The sequence below is a fragment of the Podarcis vaucheri genome (assembly GCF_965113315.1).
Source record: "Podarcis vaucheri genome assembly, chromosome: 6".
Classification (NCBI taxonomy): Eukaryota; Metazoa; Chordata; class Lepidosauria; order Squamata; family Lacertidae; genus Podarcis; species Podarcis vaucheri.
In genome coordinates, this window is record NC_138764.1 from 47277996 (window position 1) to 47298564 (window position 20569).

The 20569-nt window shown below is 44.0% G+C and overlaps 1 protein-coding gene across 1 annotated transcript in view; it reads left to right on the plus strand.

The window, feature by feature from the left end:
• The first annotated feature begins 2010 nt into the window (after positions 1-2010).
• OMA1 (OMA1 zinc metallopeptidase) overlaps positions 2011-20569 on the plus strand; it is a 33160-nt gene continuing 14601 nt past the window's right edge. The window contains exons 1-7 of the mRNA XM_082228766.1: positions 2011-4010; positions 6771-7273; positions 11885-12113; positions 13133-13306; positions 14001-14108; positions 14777-14905; positions 19098-19172. Of these exons, the coding sequence (XP_082084892.1) occupies positions 6801-7273; positions 11885-12113; positions 13133-13306; positions 14001-14108; positions 14777-14905; positions 19098-19172 (1188 nt within the window). The 5' untranslated portion in view covers positions 2011-4010; positions 6771-6800. The remainder of the gene's footprint in view (positions 4011-6770; positions 7274-11884; positions 12114-13132; positions 13307-14000; positions 14109-14776; positions 14906-19097; positions 19173-20569) is intronic.

Genomic DNA, 20569 nt, shown 5'->3' on the forward strand with positions numbered 1-20569 from the left:
ACTCTTCCATTAACCACAGTTTAGTGTGTTTCCCTAAACCAAATTGTTGTTCATTTTAACTGTGGTTGTTTAAACAAGCCAACTTCATAGCCCATGGTTTTAAGGTGCCTTGTTTCAAACGAACCATTATTAACAGCAAACACAGTTGTTTGTTGTTTCTCACAATATGAGAAGCTGGAGCTAAGCCCAAATGGATGTGAATTCCTCGTAGCCAGGCTGGAAGAGGGGCAAGCCTGAGGCTCACTGTGGCTCGTTCTGGTTTAGCAATTTCCAAAGAAGGATTAGGTATCAATATCTGCAATTGCCAGGTGATTATGCCAAACTGTCTTTGCTGCCATTTTGAATCTGGCTCTGCCCCATTTTAAGAACATAGGAAGTGCCTGCTTGATCAGGCCAATGGCTCATCTAGTTCAGCTTCCTGTTCTCACAGTGGCCAACTATGGGAAAGCCTTAAAGGAGGACATGTGAACAAGAAGTCTCTCAGGGTGGGTGTCATACGCCCTGTGAAGACATCTTGGCAGGGCTGGTCCAAGGGGGATGACGAATGGGAAGAGTGCCTGGCGTTGGGGAGGGGCCAAGTGGTCTGTTGGGAGAAAGCAACACCCCAGTGGCATTGGATGTTCCAGCTGTGGGAGAGACATCTGATCCAGTCTCCACCCTGCCGTGAAGCTTTTCCCACCTCAAGGAAGGTTTCTGAGCCTAGGTCGGACCATGAGATGGACACACTGCTCCATCTCTAAGGACATTCCATTGGCCATGATAGCAACAGCAGAGCCAGCCTACTTGCAGGAGTGCCTGCTTGCCTGCCCAGTCTTTGGTAAGAGAACAACACAAATGACCGCACCTGCCCTGCTCTTCAAAAGGTGGGTCAAGCATGTGTGTCAAGTGTTGAGACATCTTAGCCATTCATCTTAGAGCGCTTTTGAACTCCTGACCTGTGTACCTGTAACCTGACCTATTTTTAGACCCTGCAGAGAATTTTGGAATAAAGCCTTTGGCAATAAAGTTGAAAGTTCAAGTACTGTGTCTCTGAGTGGGAGCCAAAACAGTGGGTCTCAGTAATTTTCAGTTGTCTCTGGTGAGAACTCTGGTATCTGAACCAGGCCAGTCTGCAAATGTGAAGGTGTGGACTGTGCACATTTAAAAAAGCACATTTAAAAAAATGGCTTCCCCTAAAGAAACCTGGGAGCTGTCATTTAACCCCTGCAGCTACAATTTCCCAGCACCCTGAACAAATGAGAGTTCCCAGAATTCTTTGGGAGAAGCAATAGGCTTTAATATATGGTGTGGATGCGAGCCTATACTTGTTTGCCCTGGAGTATGCCCCATTGAGTTCAGTGGAACTTTTCCCCAGAAAGGAGCATATAAGATTCAGCCCGAGTAGTGGGTGCTAAATGAACCAGGGAGTTTTAGTGTCAGGACTGGCAGCTTGACAGCTGCAGCTAATATTTTATTGCAAGCCTCATAATTTTATGCCACAATTATTTTTTAAGAAACTCAGCTCCCAGAGCTACTTATTTCAGGTTCATGGGCAATATCTCCTTTCTTGTTTGCAAATGTCATCTTCAAAAGCAATGCATAAATATATCTCTAAATATTCAAAATCTCAGTTCCAAATCTGTAGAGTAAACCTGTTCCTTACTGCTCTATAAATATTTCACAGTGGTTTAACATTCTTATTATTTTATGAATACTTAATGAAAGATAAGCATTTTTTTGAAAATAGAGGAGCTAATGACTTGTAAGGTTATGCCATCCGTCTGGCTGAAGGGCTGACAGGATGCAAACATGACTTGACAATGGAGATAGTGTTGTTTGCTGTTTCCAAGATTCCCTAGAATAACTATCACGGCTTCATATTTCTGAATAAGGCACAGGAGAATGCAACCCACCACCTTCCTTTTAAGGTGATTTGAGGGCCCTAGTTCAGTTCCCAAAATAGCCCCCCCTTCCTCCCAAAAGGAACAAATGGAATAAATTCTCACAAAATAAGTCTTGTGGTTTATTATTACAAAAGCTTTCATGGGCTACAAAAAGTACTTGTGAGTCTGTTCAGCTGCACAATCATCAGCAAACCACAAAGGAAAAGCATTTTCCCAACCCTGATAAACAAAAAGAAAACACCATGAGCATGTGGAGTTTCACATTTTAAACTCACTTAACTTGTCCTTGTTTTTGCTCACTTCCTACCTTAGGCTATTCACCAACTCTCAGCCTAACCTACGTAATAATGGCTGTTGTGAAGATACAGAAGGTGTAATGCAGCTGCAAAAGGGAATTTAGTGCTTGTGTCATTTATTTTGTTTACATATTTATAAACCATACTTTCCTATGAAAGATCACAAGGTGGCGTTTTGAGTTTGCTCCCAGGTTGGTGGGGGACTGTGGAGAGCAGAGTGATCTGCTTTCATGAGCCGCTTTGGGCAGGGGTTGGCTGCGCTGCCAAGTTCTCCATGGGGAACTTAGTAGCACAGCTGAACCCGACAGGATCACTCTCATCGCCAGTGACAAGAAGCCTCCCTTGCTGGGGCACTTTAAGGCTCCTGATTGTGCAAAGGCAGCTGTGTTTCTACCAGCCCCCCTCTTCATGTTGCAGGTGTGGGGCAGGTGGGCACGGTTTTGGGAAAATGGCTTTGTGCCCCAAACTGGAACCCATGCTGAGCCAAATTAGTCCTCCAGGTCAGAGGTTTCCCACCCCTGAGCTGAGTGAGCCTAGTGCATCTCTGCTTTCCAGCCCCTCAAAACTTTTCGCAGCTCACTGCTTAGTTCCTTTAATGCCTCCTTAGCTCACAAGTAAACTCTGGTTCTGTACTGGATGACAGGCCAAGGGCAAGAAAGTATAACTGATGTGCTCCTCCTAGGCTCTAATTACAGTATGCTCTGGACCCTGCAGCCACCAAAAAGTACCCTCTTCACACAACAGTCCATTATGGCATAACCTGGCCAACCACTTGTTTGTCTTCCCCTAATTTTGAAATCCAGATGTCCAGAAGAAGAAAATCTCTCTCTTCCCTTGCAACAGGAAAGGCTGTTGATGAGCCACCTTTTAAAGGTTTCTTCCATTTGATTTCTCTAGTACCCCTGGGCTATGGGAAAGCCACAAGTGGACATTTATTTCCCAGTGTTACCTAGTTGCATGTAAATGCACTTGCAATACGTGTGTGCCCTTTGAGGATAGTGTAAGTGCCCCAAGACACTTCTGAACCATCCATCGCTGGTGTACTAATGGAAGTAGTGGCAGATCCACATCTGGCAAGCATGGGCGTAGCCAGGACTTTTGCTGGGGGAGGGGGGCGAAAAACCGAAGTAATTGGTCAGTTAGTTAACTATTTCTATTGTTTTATTTGATCTGGGGCGCATAGCTGCACCCCCTTGGCTACGCCCATGCTGACAAGCACATTTAAAAACCTGGTTCTACACATGCCACCGAATATGGCAAATTTTGTGCATTGCAGGGGGTTGGACTGGATGACCCTCGGGATCCCTTCGTTACGATTCTATGCATTCCATCTCTCCGGACTGCCGGTAGGTAGGTGCAGAATCACATCTCTGAATCTCCTCCACGCTCAACTCGCTGACAGTAAACACAGCGGCTGGAGGCGGCCTTCTCTCGGTCGCGAAACAGGGAAACTCCGCCACCGATTGGCTCCCTCCCCAGCCCGGAAGGAAAGGCAAGCGGCCGCCCCAGCCGTAGAGCGCAGGGGGAAGAGGCCTGGTGCACGGGGAGGGCGAAGGGCGCGCCTCTCCGCGGCCAAAGGGTCCTAGAGGTCGCCATTGCGTCTTTACGCGCGGCGCCCCTTCTTCTCTCCAAGGGTCGGGCGGGCGTGGAGTAAGGGGAAAGCGCTGGTATCTCAAGCCCCCCCCCTCCATTACGTCTTCACTTGCTGGAGGGATCGCCAGCCAACGGAGCAGGGGATCTTGCTCCTCCCCTCCTCCGCGCCTCGTCTCTGACTTGAGCTTTTGGCAACCTCGCCTCCTCTTCCTGGAACCAGTTTGTTCTGTCGCGTCTGGTAGGTGACGGGAGTGGCCATGGCGGGGGAAAGGCAACCAGCCTTGTGGACGCACAGCTCCCGCTCCTCTGCAGGCGCGCGTTATAAGGAGGCGCCCCGCTTGCTCTCTATTGGCTCCGGTTTCCCTGCTTCTGCGTCTTCTTCGGAAGGCGTTTCCCCTTCCTGCCCTCGCAGCGTCTCCTGTTGACGTTGGCCAAAGAGGCTCAGGTGGCGCAGGGAGGCGGCGGGTCGGTTGCCCCGCGGCTCTTCTGCGCCAAGGGAAACCTGGGTTCTCTCGCATGGCTTGAAGCGCAGGAGAGAGGGTGTGCGTGTACGTTGCATCGTCTCTCTGGTCCCTCAGGCCTCCACTTTGTGACTGCTTCTGTGGGACAAAGCCACCCAAGTCACAAGGCGAACCCCCTGATATGTACTCATATAGCAGATAATATGTTCTTGGTATGAGCTTTCGTGTGCATGCACACTTCTTCAGATACACAGTATATATATTGTGTATCTGAAGAAGTGTGCATGCACACGAAAGCTCATACCAAGAACTAACTTAGTTGGTCTTTAAGGTGCTACTGGAAGGAATTTTTTTATTTTGACTATGGCAGACCAACACGGCTACCTATCTGTAGCAAATAATATGGTTTAGGATTCCCACCTAATCCAGCTGTTCATTGCTGGTTTTAATTAGTAATGGAAATTTGACTTGAAATTTAAGTGAGAAATGTCTGTTCTATGAGGGAAAGAAGAATGGCTCTACTTCCGGGAAAGAACACCTGCCTGCTCCTCATTTGGCTTGCCCCGGTGCCCCTTTTTTGACATTTGGATAGTCAGCCTTAGTTAAAGCCTCACCTATTTCGTTGTGTCATTCTCTCCATGCAATTGTCTCTGGGTTTGAATATGAGGGCCAGATCTTCCCTCACAGGGAGTTGGCTCCTGATATTGAAGGTAGTACAGTACATGAACTTTCATGAGGGTGTTTTCCATGGGACACAAGTGCATTGTTAATGAATCTGTCCTGGACAGGATAGTGCCCAAGCTTTTGACTTCTCAGGCTAGATTAACCTGGTGCCCTGTAGATTTGGACTGTAACTCCCATCAGTCCCAGCTACCACAGCTGTGCTGGCAGTGTTGCGGATGGGAATTGTAGTCTAGAACTTATGGAAGGCACCAGGTTGGAGGAGGCTGGGCTGGATGGTAAACAAAGCAGGGGGTTAGCTGCTAGTATACTACTTCGTGCTTATAAAGCACTTCAGAGAGCTCAGGGCATTTTACTTGGAATCTCTCAATAATCCTTACAACAACTCTGCCAGGTAGATCAATATTACTATCTCCATCTTGCAGGTGGAGAATAGGGGGTGAAGATGAGAGATTGTGGCTTGCATAAAGACACCTAGTGATTTAGTGATGGAGGTGATATTTGGAAACTTTGAAAGGGAAGCCAAATCAGAGAGTTAAGGGAAGGGGTTGACTGTTGGCCTGAGGGAAGGAGTTTGCTGCTGACACTGAACAGAGAACAAGGTAAAAAGGGTGGACAGAGGGCCATGGGCTACGGATGCCAAGGAAGTTATGTGTGTGCTGAATTTCATGTGGTGGGTTGTATTCAACTATCTTTTATTCAGAGTAGGCATCTTTAAATTAATGGCTGCAATTAACTTAGGTCCAGTAATTTAAGTGAGTACAAGTTAATTACTCTGAGTAAACGGTAGTTGACGGCAACCCAGTGATTTGAACTAATCAACCAGAGATATGGTCAGCTAAAGATCAGAAGTGGGACCTGCATTTACTGCAATGGGATATTACACCCAAATCAACTTTTTCAACTCTGCAATCACTTCACTGTATCTCAAATTTTGGTTGGAAACCAAGGTGTCACATATGGAAAATAAGTGCCAGTGGCTGTGGTCAGGATTCTTACATTGGTTCCAACCCTTGATGTTCTTATAGGGACCACATATTCTCTCCCACTCTGTGTGTAAATGGGGTTTACATGCAATTCATGCAAGTTTAAAAAATGGGGTGGATGTATTATAGAAGTCCTACTCATACAGGTGTGTCCTGTTGGGAGAAAAGAGTGCAAGGCTCACTCCCACACATTGTCGTGTACTAACTGCTTACCTGAACAATGTGTGGTGTAGCTCATGGATGTAAAGATTCTGCGTGACCCATTGGGTATGTTTGGACTATTTTTCTGGGCTTCCCAAAATGTGGTTCGGCCCAAAGTGGGGGAAGTCTGTCTTAATAGTTTGTGAACTTGGGAAAAAGCAATGGGATAGGGAGAACTGTACTTGTTTTGACCCTCTTTTCCTCTTCAGTGTGGATTTTTTTCATGTTTAATAGTGTGTCTGTTCAGCACGTCATTTCTGGCTTTTACTAAGCCTGAGTTCCCTATTATATCTGGAGAATTTTGGCTTATTGTCAGATATTATCCTGGTTGCTAACTAACTGACAGATTTACACAGTTTTGGACCCACAACTCTGGCTTTTTGTAAATCAGAAATGAAGCAGAACAGTGGAAAAGTGTGTAGGTATTTGGCCCTGGATCATGCTCCTAATTTAATAAACCATAGTTTTTGAAACCTGGAACAATTATCTGAACTAGGCCATTGTCCCCAACAACAGCTCCCAGCACTTTGGGAGAACCACGCTGAGGTTTTCCCAGTACCCAGTACTGAGTTCTAGTGAATACACACTCTTAAAGAGCATAGTGTCTTATAGCGTTATCATTTGCTATTGCATCATTTAAAAATATATACTCTTGATTTACATTTCTAGGTGTAACACGTGAGAGAGAGAGGGAGAGTGATGGCTGCTCTTAGTGGCTCAAGAAACTGTCTTTTAACTAGATTTACATCTTTGGCCTGTTGGGGAAAGTGCATTAATCCTTACAAGTTTTCCAGTGAAGCATTGAACAGACACCAGCATCAAGTGACTAAGTGCCAATCATGGAACAAAAGTAAAAACAGAAGGTGCTACTTAATGACTGAAAGTTCCAACACCTACAGTAACCTCATTAATAAAAGTCAAGTGCGGCTTTTGAACCCTAAGAATGCAGGAATTTTCAACGTTGCACACAGCTGTTCTAGGAGGCCTTGTATTCTCTCTGAGCAAAGGGCAAGAGGACTTGCTTTTCAAAAATCTCGACACTTGACTGGTTCTCAGAATGTCCAGTTTCACAGGCCTTTTCACAGATCTTCAGCACTGAAGGCGGCTCCCGTTCCAATCTTGTGGATTCTATTGAAGCCAGTTCAGAAACTATTTGCTGTCATCCTTGGGAGGTAAACATTAATATTGCTCTGCTACACACTATAGCAGTATAGAGTATACTACATTGTTGCAATGTAAATTTAGATGCAAGCTTAATAGGATACTTTGCAAACTTCACATGAGACTGTCTGGCATGCTCATAATGTTGGAAAGGAGCCTTGCAAATACAGTGGTACCTCAGGTTAAGTACTTAATTCATTCTGGAGGTCCGTACTTAACCTGAAACTGTTCTTAACCTGAAGCACCACTTTAGCTAATGGGGCCTCCTGCTGGAGCCCGATTTTTGTTTTCATCCTGAAGCAAAGTTCTTAACCTGAAGCACTATTTCTGGGTTAGCGGAGTCTGTAACCTGAAGCGTATGTAACCTGAAGCGTATGTAACCTGAGGTACCACTGTAGATGGTGAAAGCTCAGTTTTTGTGAGAATGACTGCTGATTTTGTGTCTCTGCTCCCCTCCTCCTCTCACCTGTTTTAAAGCCTGGTGAGGTAGCTTGGAAGAACATGTGTAACTTGGATAAAAATGGGTAAAGTACATTTCTATGCTGTTTCCCAAACTGTTTCCCCAAATATGTGAATATTCTACCTCTATCCTCCAGCAAAGGACGCTAGAATAGCATTGTGGTACTTTCTGGTCCCTCGCCCGCCCTCCCAGTACTGAGGGATAATGTCTCCTGGCTCTAGGCACTAGGTTGATAGTACAGTACCACTTTTGATTCTTGTAAAGAGGATGGGGCAGGGGCTGTAGGAAGGAAAGAGTGAGTATTGTCCATTCTCAGCCTGGAACCATGATAAATCGCACCTCTGTTTCTGTGCTTTCCCATGAAAGCAGCCCCTGCTTTGGGGATATGTTTTGGTTTTTATTGATTTTCATTTACCTTAGCCAAGTTTTAATTACTTGAAAGGCCAACTGCTTCCTTGATTTGAAATCTGCGAAGCTCTGAAACACCTCTGAAGTGGAGTATGCAACTCTGTTCATCACTTTGGTGGGCAGGTGGGAATGAAGCAGAAGAAATAAACATGCTTTAAATATGCTTAGTTTGAAATGGCATCAACTTGGTGGCTTAGGTGCAGAGTGTTCTTCCTGTGCTTTTAGTTCTATACTGTCTGAGCAGTGCCTTTTTCTCCTAAATGCCACCAGCAGTTAGGCACTTTATTATCCTTTAAAAACATTTCCTCTTTATAATAAAATAAAATTTAGAATGTTTTTAACTGTGTTGCCAAGACACACCTTGTTGTGTAATTTCCACCAAGGAAGTAGTTGCGTCTCTCAAGTTTTTAAGAGTGACTCAGCGCAGTGAGTTTCGTTCCTAGCTTGCAGACCAATCGGTTAACAAAATTTGGATCTTGGTAACGCACTTCTAATATTAGGAGCACATCCTCACCTCTAGTCACCTTTTAAAAGGTAATTTGGCTACTAATCTCCAATCTAGATATCATGTGCACATCAGAGGGCTGCTGCAGCACTGTCCCCATGCATGTACTATCCTGCTGAGGAAGCCACACCTTTGCAAACTTCCTGGGAAAGGAGTGGAAGGTTCTCAGAATCTGGGGCACTGCATATATAGGCCTGCGTCGCACTTGGATTTATGAGCGGTGGTAAGGGCATGGGTCTGATGCTTCGCCTTGTAAGCTGTTTTTCTGGATTAGAGGTTGAGTAATTTGGGCTTAAGAATAGGTCAATCACAAAGCATGCATCTAGTTTTCTAGTACAGTGGTACCTCTGGTTATGAACTTAATTGGTTCTTAACCTAAGGTACCACTTTAGCTAATGGGGCCTCCCGCTGCCGCCGCGCTGCCAGTGCACGATTTCTCTTCTCATCCTGGGGCAAAGTACTTAACCCGAGGTACTACTTCCGTGTTAGCGGAGTCTGTAACCTGAAGTGTTTGTAACCCAAGGTGTTTGTAACCCGAGGTACCACTGTATATATATAGTTCGTGATCCAGAAAGTTGAGGCTTGCTGTAGTGCAGTATAATTTTTGACTCTGAAGAGCTGACTCCTTTACTTCCCTATGCCACGTAACAAATCGCTTTTGAAAATTATTCTCGGTTTTGGAAGTCCTCAGGTTTGCCATGTGGCATAGAGGGAGGACTTCTGTTTGAGGAAAAGAAGTATGAAACCCCCCTTGGAGCTGCTTTTACAGTGCTCTGGATTCTGGCCATAAACTTTACATATTCACTATGCAGGCCAAAACAGCAAATGATGCTCCACTTGTGCTTTTGCAATATGGATGTTCTGTTGCTGCTCAAGGAACCATCTATTAAATTTAAATTGTATATACAAGTTGGACCCTGTGGAAAACCATCGTGGTATATGTGGTAAATCCCATCGCTTATTAAACCTTTTCTTTGGTATTAAATGAACACATTTTTCTTACTGTAAATAAGGTGTCTCAGTGTTTTGAAACTTGCTTCTTTTTCTTATTATTCTCCAGAGCAGAATGTTGTTTTTTAAAATAGAATATAATAGTTAATGGTTTCTCAGCCTTTAAATATGCATTAGATTTTTGTTTTGGCTTTCCTTTTCCATTCTCAAAGGCTTCATTGAAGCCAGATTTTAGATCTGTAGAAATTACTTTTTTTAAAAAAAAAAGTTTAGAAGGAGAATACTTTAGATTATTGAAACTGCTGTTTGGTTCCTCAAATTTCAATTGAGCAATCTCCCACCTTTTTTTTTTGGTATACTGTGCAACCTCGGATTATGTACCATCCTGCTTACGAACGCTTCGGGTAATGAGCTCCGCTAAGTCGGAAGTAGGTGCTCCTAGCAGCGAACCTTGCCCCGGGATACGAATGGAAGCCGTGTGCCGGCGGTGTGGCGGCAGCAGGAGGCCCCATTAGCGAAAGCACGCCTCAGGTTAAGAATGGTTTCTGGTTAAGAACGGACCTCTGGAACAAATTAAGTTAGTAACCGGAGGTACGACTGTAATATCTTGCCACGTGCCTGGCATTATATTACCTCACTTTTGCTTCCTCTTCATTTGAAATGGAAGTTCTTTCTGTACAAACATGTGCATACTAGGTAGATACTGCCCCATCTCTCCCTATTTATTTATTTGTTCTTGAAATCCATCTTCTTTTAAAACTCACCTTCTCAGCCTATGACTTGCCTTAACCTGGATGCCTTAAAAGCTGCCTGATCCACCTATGGGTTTAATATGTACAGAAGCAAGACTTTATGTAGATCCCTAGCTTTGTGGGCAGCTGTATGCATAAATGGGTCCGGGGTTCCTGTCCAGCCGTGGATATGTGCACATAGCCTTTTAAATCCCAAATATGGTGCTGCCCATTTGTTTGATGAGAGTGATGGTGGTTCCACACTCACTATTTGCCATATCTTCCTCCTGTTTACTTCCCATTCAGCTTTCCTCCTTCCCTACACCAGCTCTCTCCCCCACCCCTTCTTGTTGTGCTTATACACAGCCCTCAGCTGCCTTTCCTCATCTGTCAGACTCCTCATAACACGCAGCTAACCAATCTCCTTAGTTTGGGAGGCCCCACACTCTCTAGGTGTCAGAGACCAAGCTGAGGAGCACTGCTCTGGTGAGGAATGGTGGGACCCTCCCCCTGCTCCTGATCAGGATCCTGAAGCTGCCCTGGAGCAGTAAAGATTTGGAACAGTGGTTTGCAGAGGGGCATAGTTCTGACGACAAACGTTGAGAAGAACTGGGGGGCGAACAGCATAGTGTAGAAGAACAGGAAGAGAGACAGCTAACAGACTCTCTCTCACTGGAAAGTATTCAGTATATCAGTCCAAGGTCACACAGAGCAGATAAGATGGCTACACAAAAAGCATGGTGGTTGCGAGATGGAAGTGACTGGGGGGAAGTGGGGGGAAGCCTCAATTTGGAACACCATCAATTCTAATAATGAATGCTTTGTTCTTTTGCTGTGATGATTAAAGACTCTTTAAATGGTAAGGGACTCTTTGCTTTGTCCTGCTTATCTACGGCCAAAGGGGGGGAAGGAAGCCAAGTCCCCGGAGCCTGACACCAGGTTAACCAGCAAACCCCCCTAATTCCCCATTTCTCTCATGTGTACAAAAATGTGCAGCATATCTGTTTTACTCTTGTAGAGTGAGGTATCAAAGTGAACATTGCTGCAGCCTCATAGCTTGTTGTATCAGTGTCACATTAAACCATAGCTAAAGACAACTAACGATGTTAACTATGGTTTAATGTGAGCACTCCGCATCTTAGTATATGCCACTGAAAAGGTTTTGCTCTGCTCTTTCTCTGTTTCTGCTGTTGCTAAGCTAACAGGAAAGAGAGCCTGGCTTGTTGTTACATCCAAACTCAGGCCTATGGTTTCTTTCTTTCCAAATAAATCATGTGGCAATCAAGGTTTGTTCTTGGCATACCACTTGTGCTTGACACGCCATGAGCCTCAGGTTGGGCACTCAAAACAAGCCAGACCATGGTTTGTTTCCTGGTGGCACAGCAGGCGAAAGAACTTTGGGGCATCATGCACTAGCACGCTATTTGTTTGCATTAAGCAGAGAAGCTTGTCTGTTAGGTTTTGACATTTATAACACATGCTGGTAGCACTGATAAGGGTGCAGCAGTCAGGGACACTTGCGATTCGCTCTGGCTTCCTCGAACTTTGCTATATTTGTGCCTTACAGGAGCATAAGAAAATGGTGGAGGGCACTTCCTCCAAACAAGAAGGAGCTGTTTAAAGAAGCCGCAAGAAGAAATAAATGGAAGATAGCCCTGGGCCTGTGTACTTTAGGACTTGTATTTATCCTGTTTTATTTTACTCACTTGGAAGAGACACCAATCACTGGACGTTCTCGGCTTCTGGTGTTTCGGAAAGACCATTTTGCTGAATTGTCCCAGATGGAGTATGCCATGGTGGGTAGCTGTTTAAAAAAAGCAAACATAATAATAATTCCCCTGCCCCACTTAGCAGTAACTGAGATGACTCACAGTAACAGTTCAGGGTCTCCCGCTCTACTACTTGAGACCCTTATTAATGCCCAATGCTGGTGATTGAAGATGGGAACTTATATGAAGCATATATCCTGTTTTCTGGCCTTCCCACATAGCTGAGGGAATTTTTCTTCCATTTAAGGAGTGTTGGCAGTGCAAGGATTGGGAATATCTGTTTTTACTGCTTGTTACATGAGGAAGATGAATATTGCTTGTTAGTAAATAATATATGTATATATAATCGCTGATGTATCCCATGTCATTAGGTCACCTTTCCTGAGTTAAATATTTTGCTCGTGCAAATCTTTAAATTTTATTCCCTAAATGGATATCGTACAGCAGGGCATATCATTTTAGGGGGTGAAATTTAATTTTTGCAAAATTCTTCCACGAGGGGGTCTTAAAAATACGTTTTTGGGTGTGAGGGATTCAAATCTGCTGTTATATTTGCGATTGGACAACATTTAGCTTGCTAAGACTACGTTTGATTAAGAAGCAAATAAACTGCTTTTGGAAAGCCAAAGAATTTTAATTTTGCCTTCTGAAAGTGTCAGGTAAAATCATTAATATACATAATAGTAGAAAACAAGAATAATATTAAAATGTAAGTACTTGGCAGTCATTTTTAAATTATTTCTATGCAATTTTACACACGTTTACCGAACAAAATTAGATTAATGTAACCAAAATATCTTTCGAATTCCCAAGTCATTCTACAACTTTTTCGCACCCTTCATTTTGGGAATTTGGGAGTTGAAAAATTCATCATGCCCTAATAGTATGGTGTATGTCTCCTCCCTGCTCTGAATTAGATTGCGTCATATGGTTTTTTTTATTTATACTGACCTCTCGTCCATGGATATTCATGCATATTGTATCTCTTAATTGCAATTTTACTTGCCTTGAATCGGTCAGTATGCTGCGTCCTCTTTTTCTTCCAGTGGGTCGAAGAATTTAAAAGCAGAATGTTGCCTGAAACGGACCCCCGTTACCAGGAGGTCAAAAAAGTCTTTTTGCATTTGGTTGACAGCAACAAGGATTTTCCAGGACTCTCTGAGTTCAAGTGGACTATCCATGTGGTGGAGGGACCAGACATTAATGCTGTTGTGCTTCCAGTAAGTAAAAATCGAACACCAAGAGATGTAATAATTCGGAAAGAAGCTACTGACAGCGCATTCCTGTTGTCCTTGGGAGGACGTCCCAGAGGCTGAAGGATTTTGTGCCTCTCCCTCTTGGCGGTGAGGGTGGGGGGGTCATAGCTCAGAGGCAGAGCATCTTCCTTGCTCTTCCAGATTCAATCCCTGGCTTCTGCAGGGGGGGGGGGGCTGGGAATGTCACCAAATCTGAATCCCTCAGGAGGAGCCTCTGCCAGTCAGTGCAGACAGTATTGGGCTTGACTTGGTACCGCTGTCCTTCCTCTGCCATTATTGCTTTCACAGTAGAGAGGGCAAAAAGGTGTTGGGGAGAAGAGGAGCTTCTGGGATCCAGCCTCCCCCAGTCCACATACACGGGTCGAGAGAAAACATGTCCTGAAGTTTGCGTGCTGATTTTCTCTCCTTTTCTGACCAACGTGCAGGGAAGTCTCCCTTCCTCACCTCGCCCCCCAAAAGAAGTGTGCTGACAAAAAGGAGGAATAAAGAAGAAACACAACTTCTCTTTTTCCCTCCATTCTGTCTCTCCCCCCCCTCCCAATTTTTCTGCTCTGCTGGTGCTGGCCTGGCCAAGCTGTGGGTTCACCCCCACCCCCACTTTGGATTGCTCTATGAAACAATTTGTTTGCAGTATTATTTTTCCTCTCTTTGCCTGCAGAATGGACAACTGTTTGTTTTCACTGGTATGCTATCTGCTGTGTCAGATATCAATGAGCTGTCTTTCATTCTGGGACATGAACTTGCTCATGCTGTTCTGGGACACGGGGTATGTATCCTGTTTTAAAAAGTGACGTTGCCAAAGCCCTCTGAAACTAAACACATGGTCATAGGTGACCAATGTGGACCAATGTGGAGACCACCATATTTGACTGGAACTACCCAGCGATGCTCACAGCCTGCCTCTTAGGGCTAATAAGCTTTGCTCCAAACTCTGCATCTGTGATGTTAATTGAAGTCAGAAGTTAGGGGTGTGTCGTACAACTGAATAGCTCTTTATAGGCCTTCCTTACCCAGAGTTGGTGCTTTCCAGCATCCAGTACTTCTTCTGCCAGCATTGTGGCTTCATAAAGTGTTTCTCCAAGTTGGATCTCCAGTTGGACTACAACTCCCATAATCCTTAGCTAGCAGGATGTGATGGGAGTTGTAGTCCAGCAACAGCTGGTGAACCAAGAAGAAGAAGAAGAAGAAGAGTTTGGATTTGATATCCCGCCTTTCACTCCCTTTAAGGAGTCTCAAAGCGGCTAACATTCTCCTTTCCCTTCCTCCCCCACAACAAACCAAGTTGGAGAAATAACAGCAACTTCTGCGTCTTCACGTTTTGTAAAAGGGGTCGGTAGACAGCGCATCGTTTTGAATACAGAAAACCTTAAATATCCATGCGCAAGATTAGGACATAAATAGGTGGTTTTAAAATACCGTTTTCCTTGTTTTAAGGCAGAGAAGGCGAGCCTGATGCATTTTGTGGATTTCGTGCTCCTCATTCTTCTCATAATGATTTGGGCTGTTTGCCCAGCAGACAGCTTAGCAATCATAGGCCACTGGCTCCAAGCTTGGTTTCAAGAGGTAAGATGATCACCGTTCTACAGAGCATTCGTCTAGCTCCTGCATCGGGGGTGTTCTTTGTGGGGAGAGGTCCCTGTATTACAGGACACAATGCTTCATTTAATAGACTATGGACCTGATCTAGCAGTAAACTTACGGTCTTAAGTCAGCTTGCCTGTTGGATCTAAGAAGGAGAAGGAAACTGCAGTTCAGTCTGGGTGAGTAGCTAATTACAAGCCCTGGCTTGCCTTTTCCCCATGGGAAGCAGGTCTTGATCTCACAGAGTCGCAACAAAGGTAGGTCATTTTGTGGGTGTATTATGCATACTGTCATAGGTGTGGTTTGTTTGTTTGTTTTTAAAAAACACCATTGGATTGATTCACGAAAGACACATATATTGCCTTCTAGTTTGTAAACTTCAGACTGCTGGGAGTCAACACTAGGAAATGGAAGTACTTTGTTATTTCCCTGGCCGCTGCTCTGAGCCAGTAAACATTTTTCTTATAAACTCATTCTGCTGGCCCTAGCCATACTACTGAGTGGAGCATACTTACCTAGAATCAATAATTTAAATTCTACTGTAGCATTCATCACCCACAATGTTCAATCTCTGGAGGATGGCATGCATTTTGCAATAGAACTTCCTTCTCCTTTTATGCCATTGCATTTTTAAAGGTTAGCTTGATCACCCGGAAAACGATTTAAAATGCAGTATTGTTCTTTGTACATCTGTTGAGCCAATATTGTGCTATTTTAACATTCTTGGGTGAAATCCACAGATCTCCCCAAGTGATCCGAGAACCTCGGATGCCCTGAGATCCTTCCACTTTGGTTTCTTTCTTTCTTTCTTTCTTTCTTTCTTTCTTTCTTTCTCTTTCTTTTGCTCCGTGCTACAAGGCTCATTAACCAGGAACTGAGAAGAGAATAAATGGTCCTGCTCTCCCTGCAAAGTTTCTTATTACACTTGAACTTCCTGCCAGTCAGGAATAAAATCAGAGATGTAGGAAAAGGCAGTTCAGTAACCTAACCTAAAATGGCTGAGAGAACTGTCAGGATGATCAATGATACTTCACCACCAGGCTTGCTTTATAGTACACAAGTTGCCAAACCCAGTTCTTCGCTCTCTGTCACATTTGGCAGTTTCTTTCTCTTCACGTTCCAGAAGTGTAAAATGCCTGTGGTAGCTCTTTTCTTTTTAAAAAGGGAGGTGCCAGGAAAACTTCTGAGGTTGCAGAAACGTGGTGATTTTATTATTGCTGTTTCTTGGTTTCCACAGCTGTCTGGGCTGGGTACAGTGCTTCTCCCTTTAGCAATATTCCATATTATCCTCTCAAGTCAATGTTGTAACTTTGTATTATCACTCTGACAACCGGAAGTCAATAAGTCACATAATTAAATGTGATCTCTGGTGACCCACAAGGCACTGAGCAAGACCATTTTGAGGTACCTCTTTGAAAAGATTGGCTTCTCAAATTAATATTTTTTTTATTTCATTTGGTAGTGTTCATAAACCACCTTTCGTTGTGAAAAATAAGGCGGTTTACAAAATAAAACCGCTGCAGTAAAGTAACAATATAACATAGTTAGTGCCTTGGAATAACCATGTGGCCAGGTAGTTTTTCTACTAGCTGGTGAAAATGTGTTATTGCAAGATTAGAATCATAGAATAGAATCATAGAATCATAGAGTTGGAAGAGACCACAAGGGCCATCGAGTCCAACCCCCTGCCAAGCAGGAAACAGCATCAGAGCACTCCTGACATATGGTTGTCAAGCCTCTGCTTAAAGACCTCCAAAGTAGGAGACTCCACCACACTCCTTGGCAGCAAATTCCACTGTCGAACAGCTCTTACTGTCAGGAAGTTCTTCCTAATGTTTAGGTGGAATCTTCTTTCTTGTAGTTTGGATCCATTGCTCCGTGTCCGCTTCTCTGGAGCAGCAGAAAACAACCTTTCTCCCTCCTCTATATGACATCCTTTTATATATTTGAACATGGCTATCATATCACCCCTTAACCTCCTCTTCTCCAGGCCTAAACATGCCCAGCTCCCTTAGCCGTTCCTCATAAGGCATTGTTTCCAGGCCTTTGACCATTTTGGTTGCTCTCCTCTGGACACGTTCCAGTTTGTCAGTGTCCTTCTTGAACTGTGGTGCCCAGAACTGGACACAGTACTCCAGGTGAGGTCTGACCAGAGCAGAATACAGTGGCACTATTACTTCCCTTGATCTAGATGCTATACTCCTATTGATGCAGCCCAGGATTGCATTGGCTTTTTTAGCTGCCGCGTCACACTGTTGGCTCATGTCAAGTTTGTGGTCAACCAAGACTCCTAGATCCTTTTCACATGTACTGCTCTCAAGATTAATACATGATTAATACAAGGTTTGAAAAACTGCATCCTCAGAGTACTGAATTAAAAAGATCCCAATTCCACTATTGTCAGTGACACTCTGGAAGGGGAGTAAGTTTATGAAACCTGTGGTCCATGCAAAATATGAGGTATTTGAAATGCAGTTGGAAATATGGTATCAATTCAAATGGACTTTGGTCCATTACAGAACTAGGGCAAGGGCCCCTGTGGCCCTGCAGGTGGTTCCTGACCACTGGGTATGCAGACTGGGGCTGATGAGAGTTGGAGTCTATCCACATCTGTAGGTCCCATGTGCTCCCCATGCCTGTAGGGTTAAAACGAAACGAAATTTGGCAGTATTGTCAAATATCAGGCAGAAAAATCCAGTTTGTTTGGTTTTTTTAAAAGGAACAAACGTGGAAACTGAATAAACTCTTATTACAGCTGAGGAGAGTCTTGAGGCTGTAATAAGGCATGTCCATCTTTCATAGCCACAATTTACTTTCAGTTGGGCTACTGCACAGAAAACCTGCTATCCAAGTTTTTTTGCTGTCATAATTGCAGTGTGAAGCCTTACAATGTGTGGGTAATTTCCCATGACATTTTGGGAACTGGGCGGCAGGTAGATTGGAGCTGGGCAGGGCTTTCCTTGGGGCGAGACAGTGCCTCTTCTACAGTCATCCTAAGTCGTTACCCTCCTCCCTCATCACCTCTCTCTCTGACTTCAATCTCTGTGCTCTGCTGTCACCAACAGTTGTTGGTTTACACTGTATTATAATTCATGGATATTTGCATTACATTTTGCATTGAAAAGCTTTAATATGAGGGGGAAAGCACTCTGCATATGCTCCGAGGTGCTTTTTTCCTTAAGACTTCTGCCATGGATTTAAAGGTGAACACACATATTGCGGTGCCTCAGTGTTTTATGTAACCACCTGTAAAATGGGACCAATGACAGCTAAATGATCTAAATGCAATAAAGCACATAGATGTTTCTTTATCTGTATCTGATGTGTCTGCAGCATACCTCACTGCTTTTATTATCAAAACACATCTGGCTGCATGCATTTTAGTTTCCTTTTTTCACCTGTGGCTAACTCCGGCCTCTTGTCATTATTTGCCAGGCCACGCAAATACTCCCCACTTAGCTGCACCCACTACTTCAGTTTATAAAACACTGGAGCACATGCTTATCATTCTGTCTACTGTAGACCAGAGAGAGAGAAAAAAGTGAAGAAGCACCGCTGGCATGCATGGCTTTTATTGGAACCAAACTCTAGAACGCAGCAGGTCTCAGCCAGACTGCTAATGCAACCGCTGATTTAGCTGCTTCCTAGTGGCGCTGTGGGTTAAACCACAGAGCCTAGGACTTGCCGATCAGAAGGTCGGCGGTTCGAATCCCAGTGACGGGGTGAGCTCCCGTTGCTCAGTCCCTGCTCCTGCCAACCTAGCAGTTTGAAAGCACATCAAAGTGCGAGTAGATAAATAGGTACCGCTCTGGCGGGAAGGTAAACGCCATTTCCGTGCGCTGCTCTGGTTCGCCAGAAACAGCTTAGTCATGCTGGCCACATGACCTGGAAGCTGTACGCCGGCTCCCTTGGCCAATAAAGCGAGATGAGCGCCGCAACCCCAGAGTTGGTCACGACTGGACCTAATGGTCAGGGGTCCCTTTACCTTTACTAAATTCCCCAGAAAAAATGTACATCTACAGCCTCTTCTCTAAGCCCTTTGCAGAAAGAGCAGGAGGGTGAACGCTTCTGCTGAAACTTGTCTGTTTGTTGTATGTAAGTTAGGAAAATGCTTACTTTGGTTTCAGAAACTGGCAAGAACGAAGTTCTTATGTCTCTTTCCTTTCCCTTCTAGCTGCTGTTCAATAGGCCATATAGCAGGACATTGGAAGCGGAAGCTGACAAAATTGGGCTTTGGTTTGCTGCTAAGGTAATAATAGTTTTTGGCAACAGGATAGAAAAAGTTCCTTTGCTTCATTTTAAGTAGGCAGTGTTTTTCACAAATGGTTTTCTGTGTATAGTTGTAACACCTTTAATAAATGGGCCTTTCCCTTGCCGTCTGCTGTATTAGGGTTTTAGTCTTGTTTTAAATGTATTTGCTGTTTTTGTGTCTTTAAATGTTTTCGATTGTCTTGTGTGTAAACCGCCATGAGATGGTTGCTTCGAATGTAATTAATAAAAATGATATTATGAATAATAATTTGGGATTTCAGTATGAGGCTCATCAAAATACAAAAAATCCTTGCCAGTTCATATGGGATAACTGTACCGCCACTGCCACCTAGTGTTAGTATTAGTATTAGAATTTATTATTAGAACACACACAAACTAGTTAGCTTGACTGCTGGGAGAGGAACAAAGTTAGTGGACCACTTATTTTCACAGACTTTTTTCATACAGTGCTGTTCACAAGACCTTTTATTCCTCTGGGTGAAAATCCATCAAGCTTCTTTCTAGGGTTGACGATATTGCCAATGCTTATTGGTTTGTTACAATTACTTATATTTGGCCTTTGAGGATACAGAAAAGTAGGAAGCATTTACGCCCAAAGGAGAGAATGATGCTTCATCATGTACTTAAAGGGTGTCTGGATGAGGGAAAACGGCCTTGCTCATATTTATTTGCTTGTTTGCTTTTTCACCTCACTCTCCTCCATTCTGGAAACAAGTGCAGCTTCATATAACAAATTGTTAAACCCCCCCTTCAATGAAATATAAAACATAAATAACAAATTACTCCTTTATAATAGATACCACAGCGCAGCTGCTTTATTAGCCATAGGCGCTGGCTTCTGAGGGCTGAGACACTTCCACCCCCCATGTGTTTTGTTTTTTGGAGCGGACCAGGGCACCCTCAATGTTCAGAGGGCTGCATGCACGATGTCAGGATGTCACACAACATCTCCTCAATCGCCTGGAGAAGCTGGTGCCTCTGATAAGGGCTCACATCTCCCCAGCACACAGTAATATTTATTATCCAAATGCCTGGAGCTTCTTTAACCTGGTGCGTGTGTATCTCTCAGTTCTGCGTCCAAAGCTATGGAGACCTCTAATTTGCCCTGGGTTTCAGACCATCCCAGCCTAGGAAGCTATTTGAGTACTAAGCTAAAACAAGGGAAAGGGTTAATTAGATCTTTATTGGAAAAGTATAGTTGCTGCGAAAAAATATTTGAAAAGAAATGTAACTTGAGATGAGAAATTTCAGTCTGTGAGAAAGAGACGCTTTGTAGTTGTAATACAGAACTACTTGTTCGAAAAGGGAGAAAGAGTGAAAGTGGTGGAGACCTGTGTTGCAGTTATCAACTTGAACTTGTAACAACACCAATTG